The following is a 10,085-nucleotide window of genomic DNA, read 5'->3' as shown; positions in this document are numbered from 1 at the left end:
TGATATAATGTTTACAGATTACATTAATATGTATCTTGAAAGTGTAAAGATCACTTCTGCTTATCTTTATGTTAACCTAAGGATTTATGGTGATATTTAAGGAAATTTATTTGTTAAATTCTATTCATTTTATGTATTTTCTTATATTTATTTCTATTTATTTTCTTATATCAATATATCATATATTAGTAATGAAGGAAAGTAATCATTGGACTCTCCAGAAGATTATTACAAGTATAGAGTTTTATTCAGTACATATTGATCTGTATCCATTTGTCAAATCTTGAAATTAAGAGTAAATGTATCATGTGTTAACATAGCTGTTTCAATGATTCATGTAGGATATTGAACAGAGGGTGCCTGTGATGGATGCTCAGTATAAGATGATAACAAAGACAGCGCACCTCATTACCAAAGAGATCTCTCAAGAAGAAGCTAATGAAATGTTTGCAACCATGTCTGGGCTCAAAGAGCAACTAACCAAGGTGGGAAAATATTTTTAAAGCATGAAACTCCATTCAGGACCAACATCACTTTCTGCTCGTCTTACTTTTCTGTCACTGCAGGCAACTCATTCACTTGTTAGCAGATCCTGTGTTTATTTCTTATTGGGATTCTTCGTCTAGTAACTTTGTCGTGAGCTTTAAAAAATGAAACTATGGAGATGATAACTGAAGCCTTGCCTCTTTCATGTAGAAGTACTAGTACGTGTATTTTAATAGGAAGATAAGCCTCCTCTGAAAGAACAGAGGACCAGTGAGAAGTGATGAAATGGGACACAAGGGGAGAAGAAGAGGAGGAGGAAGACATCATATATTTAAGTGAGAAAGAATTCCAGCATCCTCTTGTATTGCGGTGTATTGATATTGGACATACTTAAACGCTCTTTATTACACCATTTCTTTTCACTTGCACAACCACAAAATAGTGAAATTCTTCCCTCTTCATCTCACAGAGCTCACTTTGGACTTAGGATACATACATTTATGCCACTTCTGTGCAGGAAACTCAAAGAATATGAAATGACCCATAAGTCATTTCTATTCTATTGAGGGGTTTTCCTTAACAGCTTTGGAAGTTTCATTAGGATTTTTATCTATCTAAAGTTGCATTTTATAAAGATGATATTGTTCTCAAAGTCCATTTAAACTGGGTAATTAATACCTGGTTTTTTCCTTAAAAAAAAAAAAAGGAGTGATTATGTAAGTGAAGAGAAAATTTTGTAATGAAGAATTGGAAAACAAAGGGAAATAAGACAGAAAACCCTATTAATTAGAAAAGGAAATTTAGAAAGAGAAAGACCAATATGAAAATATGAAATCAACTGTGGAGAATTCATTTTAAAAAGGAATAAATGAGACAGGTAGAAATAGGAAGAATCAAGGCCATAGAAAGAAGAGAAAATTTGTCAAACTGGTATATACTAGAATGGTAATTTTAAATCCTTTCAAATATTCAAGATTATTTATAAGGATTTGGTACAATTTGGAGTCAACATTATCAATTAGATAACCTTCAAGCAGCCTTTAGAGCTGTGTCTTGGGCTGGCATATCTCAGCCTAGCTTGGGTTTAGTGATTTAGGGCAACTTCTGAGAAAGCAAATCACACTTTCTTAACTGCTGTTAGATATAGCATCTTGGTAAGATTCCTTTTGTGTCCTGAGAAGATTTAGAATGTATACCAATTATTACACATGTCAGCAGATTCTCTTTATTTTGTTCAGTAATTTTAACAGAGTCCTGTGGCAACAGGACAGTGGCTTGCTTTCTATGAGTTTCTCCTTCATTTGGTATATCCAAGAGCATGAGAATAATTACAAGGTAAAGAAAAAAATAAATGATCTACTAACAGATACTTAATTTCCTTTCCTTGGTTTCCAAAAGCATTGGGTTGACCAAAAAGTCCATTCGGGTTTTTTCATACCACCTTAGGGAAAATGCAAATGGTATTTTGGTCAACCCATAATACTTTGGGAGCAACTCTAAATAAAACGAGGGGGGCATGAAGTTCTTGCAAGATTGTATGAGTTCCTGGATTCCAACAAATATGACAAAGCAGAAATTTGATGGAGATCTTCATCTTCAGGAGCTCATCATGAAGATAAAGACAATGCAGGTGTATGAATTAATAACATTAAAAAAAAAGAGAAGTAACAGATGAGAGCTGGGCCAATTCAGATGAGGGAGAACCAGCCTGAGAACCTTTGTGAATAAATTTGTATATGACAGGAGTGCTTGGTGTGAGTGGGATATCAATGGGGAAAGAGAGGCTAAGCATGGAGCTTGAAGGAGGTTAGGAGAGGCACAGGACCTCCCTGGGAGGAACGCATCAACAAGTTTGTAAGTTTGTCTAGAGTTAAGGGGTCAAGTAGTGGAGTTCTTAGAAATGAAGTTGGAAAGTCCAAGTCGGCTTAGATAATGGTCATTCACGACTGTCTTAGGTCAGATTTTGAGCCCAATGTGAAGATGGGTTGCAGAGTTCATAAAATGGAATTTGATGCCATCTGGCTCACTGACATAATTTACATGAGCAAGACCTATCCAAATGAGCAAATACATCCTATAGATGTATTTTCATAAGAAAGCTCCGTAGCATTTACTTGTCTCAGTGGTACAATGGTAGTGCTTTTTTTTACATCAAAATTTAACAATACACAGGAAATATCATTAAAGAGTATCTCCAGAGATCTGTAAGCACAAAACGACCTCATAATGAAGAAAACATTCCTGAGAGCTATGAATAGTGCCCTGAGCTTATGGTCTTTCATGGCCTTTGATGCAATTTGTGGCTTTGTTTTTTTAAAGGTCAAAGACTGTTACTCCCCACTCCTTTCTGAGTCTCAGCAGCTGTTGGTACCGTTGGAGGAATTAGAAAAGCAGATGACGGCCTTTTATGACTCACTTGGGAAAATCGATGAAATTATGACAGTTCTTGAACATGAGGCACAATCTAGTCCTCTTTTTAAACAGAAACATCAGGTAAGGAAATTTTTCTTTCAGGAGACCTAGTTAATTGAATGCATAGGTAGTAACACTGAGGTGCATATAATGATAGAAATTCAGTGATAAGAGAAGAAAACTTTTAATAGAATAGTACTGGCAACTCAAAACAAAATCGCATGGCCAAAGATGAAAAGCCTATGCACTATAGATAGAATAAAAAATGTTATATCTCTCTATATATTTATATATAGGTATATTTACATAGGGGCTTCCCTGGTGGCTCAGTGGTAAAGAATCCATCTGCCAATGCAGAAGCCAAGGAGATGCGGGTTCGATCCCTGGGCTGGGAAGATGCCCTGGAGGAGGGCATGGTAACCCACTCCAGTATTCTTGCCTGGAGAATTCCATGGACAGAGGAGCCTGGCAGACTACAATCCATGGGTCACAGAGGGTCAGACATGACTGAAGTGACTTAGGCATACCTGCATATTTATGTAGATAAAAATTGTATAGATAAATTTTAAATTGTATATATTTAGGTATGTACAGAAATAAATAATTGCATTCCATTTCTGTCCAGTGTCTATCATCTGTCTTATGGGATCTTTTCATGGCTCTAGGATTAGACCGATCGACATGACCATAGCATTCTGGAAATGTATTTGGAGTGAGAATCGTTCTTCTTTGTCTCAGTTTTAGCAAGCAAATCTGTATGCAGAACAGCCTCCTACTGAGTGTGACAGTTAATTGGCTTATTTAGTTGGTTTATTATAAATGAACTTAAGCAACAGAGGGTGAAACTGTTGGGCAAAAGGTTTGCCACTGTATTCATCAAAATAGACTCATGGAAGGAAGGCAGCATCACTTAGCAGAAAGAGCAGAGAACATCTGAAGTGAGTCAAACAGGTATTCAGATCTGATACAGCAAATTACAAAGCCTTGATTAGCTTTATTTTCTCACATTGAAATGGGAGTGGTGGTACCTAAGTTTAGAACTTGCTGTAGAGATTACATTAAATATTCTGTAATAGGACTAACACATTAGGGCACATACTCTATAACTGGTAGCAATTAACATTATTATTAGTAGTAATGATAAGTCACAGTGATGATGCCAATGCAGGAGATGCAAGAGATGTGGGTTCAATCCTTGGTCCAGGAAGATTCCCCTGGAGATGGAAATGGCAACCCATTCCAGTGTTCTTGCCTGGAAAGTTACATGGACAGAGAAGCCTGGTGGGCTGCATTCCATGGGGTTGCAGAGTCGGACACGACTGAGCGACTGAGCACACACGCAATGATTATACCACCAAACCTTATTCTAATGGGTTCTCATTGGTTAAAGATTGTCTTTCATTTTGAAATCATAGTGCCATTTCATGTGTTCCCAAATTGCTATATGTCTCCATCAAATAATCCTTTCACAATTAAAATTGTGTTTACTATTTTTAATGATAAAATATGAGTAAGATTTTTCTAGGGCTTGCCTGATAGCTCACTTGGTAAAGAATCCACCTGTAATGCAGGAGACCCCAGTTTGATTCCTGGGTCAGGAAGATCTGCTGGAGAAGGGACAGGCTACCCACTCTGGTATTCTTGGGCTTCCCTGGTGGCTCACCTAGTAAAGAATCTATCTGCAATGTGGGAGACCTGGGTTTGATCCCTGGGTTGGGAAGATCCCCTGGAGAAGGGAAAGGCTACCCACTCCAGTATTCTGGCCTGGAGAATTCCATTGACTGTATAGACCACGGGGTCACAAAGAGTCAAATACAACTGCTCAACTTTCACTTTCACTTCAAGATTTTTCTAACATATGTTACTCTCTTACTTCCTAAATGTTCAAAATGAACAAGTATATCCTTACTCTGTCTTCCCCAAATAAAACAGAAATCTTGCTCTTAATATTTGCATCTAAGTTACCCAAACTGGTATCCATATTACCAGTTTGAACTATTTCTTCAAAGTAATCAAGGATGCTGAAGTGCAAATGGTGTAGATTCAAGTCAAAAAAATGACTGCTTGCCATGGAGCTGAATAATTTCCATGCTGTCTAAGGCAGAAATTGCCAGGATCCCAGGATATAGTCAGGTGAAAAGGCCTATGAGTCACCATTGCTTCTCATCTGCAAATGTGTGACAACTGCCAAGTTTCCCAGGCCCACTAGTCTGCTGTCTTTTGTGTTAGAATCTGGGGTCCACTTGATAGCTCAGTTGGTAAAGAATCCACCTGTAATGCAAGAATCTGCCTACAATGCAGGAGACCTGGGTTCGACCCCTGGGTTGAGAAGATGCCTTGGAGAAGGAAACAGCAACCCACTCCAGTATTCTTGCCTGGGAAATCCCATGGACAGAGGAGCCTGGTAGGCTACAGTCCATGCAAGAGTCAGACATAATTTAGCAACTAATCCACCAACCAACCTGGGGTCTACCATTTTATTAATGAGGTTGATAGTTTGTGAACCTTAAGAATTCAAATGTTGTATATTTTAGGATATACAAATTATATATACTGCTTCAACTAACTCTGTAAAGTATAATATGCACTGGTATTAAATTTATTGAGGCAGATTATAGCCTGATACGTAGATTGATTTCATTATTGTTTTGTATAATAAATTATGGACCTGTTGGTTGGTAGAAGGAAGGCATGCACCAGGCAGATAACAATTTTGATGCTCTGTCATCCTCTTGATATTAATAAGGTAGGCATGAAATGTAAAAGATTTAAGAAACCTCAGCGTGACATTTAAATGCCTTATATAAAAGGCACTGACTTCAGTGATTGCTTAAAATTGTGCTCTTCTGAAAAGCACCACCTCTCCATACTTTTGGTTTTACTTATTGCTGATTAAAAGCCTAAAAGCTATATAATGCTGTTAATGTTTTGTAATGGTTACTGTCATTCTTTCTTGCCCTTTTAAATACTATTGTTGTGAGTTCCCTTTTCTTGTAGGACCTGTTGGCTTGTCAAGAAAGCTGTAAGAAAGCCATGACTCAAATTGAGAAAGGCAGTCAGAGTGTTCAGAAGTTTGTGACCCTGAGCAACGTGTTAAAGCATTTTGACCAGACGAAGCTGCAGAGAAAGATTGCAGATACGCACGTTGCTTTTCAGGTAGGTTCACTGCCTGCCTTAGAGACGTGGATGAGGAAAATTCCAACAAGACTTTAATTACCCCATTTCACGTCTTCACTCTTGACAAACAGCTCATCTGCTGAGGTTGGAAACCAATCATTTTACTTCTTTCTCTGTTATTAATTAATATTTAGAAGGATTGATTATTCTCATCATAATGACATATATTCCCTCCAAGTGTTTTTTGAAAGAAACAGTATACTTTAACACATGACTTTTTCAACGACTAGAAATCAATATCCCATTATGATGATGATTATTTTTTAATCAAGAATATGGTAAAGAAAACTGGAGATTGGAAGAAACATGTGGAAACCAACAGCCGCTTGATGAAGAAGTTTGAGGAGTCTCGAGCCGAGTTGGAGAAGGTGCTCAGGGTCGCTCAGGAGGGCCTGGAGGAAAAGGGGGACCCGGAAGACCTGCTGAAGAGACACACCGTGAGTGCATCCCACGCGGGCCCTTGAGGACGTGAGGACATGAGCAGGCCATCTTGGATGAAAACTAAAAAGAGCGTAATGTTCTAATACAGAGAAGGAGAGAGAGACCGGAAGAGAGAGACAGAGAGAGAGGGAAGAAAAAGAAAATGGAGGGGGAGGAGGAGGAAGGGAAGAAGGAAGGGGAGAAAGGGAGGGTAGAGGGGAAATGAGCCAGGAGAAGGAACTTGTTAGATACGAGACCTGAAGAAATGACAGCAAAAAGAACCTCAGAAGCAGTTGATAAGCTGCCCTATAATTGGCCATTCTTGAGCCCCTGGAGTAGCAGATAACCATGGGAGAGATAATTCAGACTCTCCAAACTACTAATTCATTATTTAGCTGAAACACTCTTTCATGACCAACATATGCTTTCTAAGAAAGAAGTTTAGGGGGATGGCTAAGTCTTTGTGCTTATATCATAATTCTGCCATCTCACACATGGAATAGGTACCATGTCACTTGAAGTTTGATAGCTGATCTACAACTTGAGCCTGTATTGTGAAGCCATCTCCTTGTTAATCATACTCATTTAAATTATATCAGTATTGAGAATATGAGTAATCTCTTAAATGGTGTATGGAGATGATTCCCTCTGACAATATATACTTTTTTCCTGAAATTTCAGTGAATATTTATGCAAGCCACACTCTCAAATGATGAATGCAATGCATTTGTGATGCAGCTGATGGATTTAGGTTTGATGTCCATGACCATCCAACATCTCATTCAAATTTATACACCCCTACTCTGCTGTTCTTTCTTTTGAATCACTGCGGCTTCCCAGCATACATAATCCTAAGACTTTGTGAGATTTAGCCATGTATATTTGTGCAGGTGTTGTATTCATCTGCCCAGGCTACCATAAAAAAAATAAAATAAAATAAAGACAGGTTGAGTGGCTTAAGCAATAGGAATTTATTTTCTTAGTTCTGAAAACTAAGTCTGAGATAAGGGTAGTAGCCTGGCTGGGTTCTGGTGAGGACTCTTCCTGATATGCAGTTGGTTACCTCACTGTGTCCTCACATGGCAGAGATAGGTAAAGGGGAAGATCTTCAATGTCTCACCTTGAAAAAGGTCATTAATTCCTTTATGGGAGGCCCACCCTCAGATATCATCACACCGCAGGTTAGGGCTTCAACATATGACTTTGATGGGATGGGACGGTGAAGAGGGGGCAACACAATTCAGTCCACAGTTTGTGTGCTTGGTGTGAATGCAGAAACGGCTCATAATGAACCAGCAAGGCCTGGAACACACTGCAGTGAGGGAGTGAGGGATTGTGAGGTTTAGTCCTGGCTTCCACTCCGCTCTTCTGACTTTTACCAAAGAGGAACTAAAACTCTGTCCCTGTGGGATCAAGTTTTTAGGATCTCCCATTGACTTTCTAGAATATTCTATCAAATTTAAAAACTGGAACGACTTTTTTCTAAAAAATAAAAAAGTCCTAGTTGAATTTCAGATTCAATGGCTTCTGATTCATCACTGTGGATAATTTTAGTCTGTTCCTGAAAACAAAATGGTAGTCACCCAGAAGGTTTGAAGAGGGCAGCAGCTGGCTAAGAGGCTTGTTTAGAAGCGTGACTACTTCACTGGTGTCTGATGCTGCCTTTTATTCTGCCTGACACTCATGACCACTCTGCCCCTTCTCCATGCCAGGAGTTTTTCAGTCAGCTGGACCAGAGGGTGCTCAATGCTTTCCTGAAAGCGTGTGATGAGCTCACTGACATTCTGCCTGAGCAGGAGCAGCGGGGCCTGCAGGAAGCCGTCAGAAAGCTCCACAAACAGTGGAAGGTGAGTTGGGACCACATGGGAAGGTCGTGTATCATGGACGAGGGAAGAGAACATGAGGGCGTGAGGGTTCAATGGTCAGAGAAATTTAGAAACCAGGGAAAGTTATCATAGCTTTTAATACCTTTCCCATTGAAAAAGCTGAGCTTGAATAAAACAGGAATATGATAGAATTTTGCTTTTCCTGTTTTCTTAAAGATTTTTTTTAAATTTTCTTTTGTCTCTGCTTTTTAAAAATTTTTTAATATAAATGTATTTATTTTAATTGGAGGCTAATTACTTTACAATATTGTATTGGTTTTGCCATACATCGACATGAATCCACCATGGGTGTACACGCGTTCCCCATCCTGAACCCTCCCCGCCACCTCCCTCCCCATACCATCCCTCTGGGTCATCCCAGTGCACCAGCCCCAAGCATCCTGTATCATGCATCAAACCTAGACTGGCGATTCGTTTCACATATGATAACATATATGTTTCAATGCCATTCTCCCAAATCATCCCACCCTCACCCTCTCCCACAGAGTGCAAAAGACTGTTCTATACGTGTGTCTCTTTTGCTGTCTCGCATACAGGGTTATCGTTACCATCTTTCTAAATTCCATATATATGCATTAGTATACCGTATTGGTGTTTTTCTTTCTGACTTACTTCACTCTGTATAATAGGCTCCAGTTTCATCCACCTCATTAGAACTGATTCAAATGTATTCTTTTTAATGGCTGAGTAATACTCCATTGTGTATATGTACCACAGCTTTAAAGATTTTTTTAAATTTATTTTACGTGTGGTTGCACTGGATCTTCTTTGCTGCCTGTGGGCTTTCCCAAGTTGCGGTGAGCAGGCGCTACTCTCTGGTTGGCAGTGCACGCACTTCTCACTGCAGCGGCTTCTCTTGTTGAAGTGCTCAGGCACTAGGGCCCTCTGGCTCAGTAATTGTGGCACACGAGCTTATTGCCTAGTGGCACAGGGGATCCTCTGGACCAGGGGTTGAACCCATATCCCCTGCATTGGCAGGCAAAGTCTTTAGCCACTGGACCACCACGGAAGTCCCGCTTTTCCTATTTTTAAGTATTATCAATGTCATTATATTACATAAGAGTATGCTTTCTTTTCCTGATTATTTTTGGGGATGGGAACATCAAGGCATTTAACTTTTTTAGCGACATTTCATAAACTCTTCCCATCTTAGTTATGTTAGATACGCTATTGAAATGACAAGAAATGTTTCTTACAATTTCAGTAGCATGGTGTATGAAATACATCATATATATATGAAATATATATTCTGTATTCATATTTCATATGAAAACATCATATATATACATTATGTATGAAAGTGTGAAAGTGTTTAGTTGCTCACTCGTGTCTGACTCTTGTGACCCCATGGACTGTAGCCCACCAGGCTCCTCTGTCCATGGAATTCTCCAGGCAAGAATACTGGAGTGGGTAGCCACTTCCTTCTCCAGGGGATCTTCCTGACCCAGGGATAGAAACCCAGGTCTCCTGCATTGCAGGCAGATTCTTTACCATCTGAGCCACCAGTGAAGTCCTATATATTATATATATTTGTATATAAAGTCTGCAATTATGTACTATATATAGATGGGTATATACATATATGGTCATGTATGGATGTGAGAGTTGGACTGTGAAGAAGGCTGAGCACCAAAGAACTGATGCTTTTGAACTGTGGTGTTGGAGAAGACTCTTGAGAGTCCCTTGGACTGCAAGGAGATCCAA

At 39.2% G+C, this 10,085-nt stretch overlaps 1 protein-coding gene across 1 annotated transcript in view; it reads left to right on the top strand.

Annotated features, from left to right (window-relative positions):
* Positions 1 to 10,085, top strand: part of SYNE1 (spectrin repeat containing, nuclear envelope 1) — a 501,723-nt gene that overhangs the window by 169,834 nt on the left and 321,804 nt on the right. The window contains exons 20-24 of the mRNA XM_010840908.1: positions 342 to 485; positions 2,806 to 2,979; positions 5,896 to 6,054; positions 6,348 to 6,512; positions 8,208 to 8,342. Coding sequence (XP_010839210.1) covers positions 342 to 485; positions 2,806 to 2,979; positions 5,896 to 6,054; positions 6,348 to 6,512; positions 8,208 to 8,342 — 777 coding nt within the window. The remainder of the gene's footprint in view (positions 1 to 341; positions 486 to 2,805; positions 2,980 to 5,895; positions 6,055 to 6,347; positions 6,513 to 8,207; positions 8,343 to 10,085) is intronic.

Source organism: Bison bison, unplaced genomic scaffold (assembly GCF_000754665.1).
Source record: "Bison bison bison isolate TAMUID 2011002044 unplaced genomic scaffold, Bison_UMD1.0 scf7180017864148, whole genome shotgun sequence".
NCBI lineage: Eukaryota > Metazoa > Chordata > Mammalia > Artiodactyla > Bovidae > Bison > Bison bison.
This window is presented reverse-complemented; position numbering and strand designations above follow the sequence as displayed.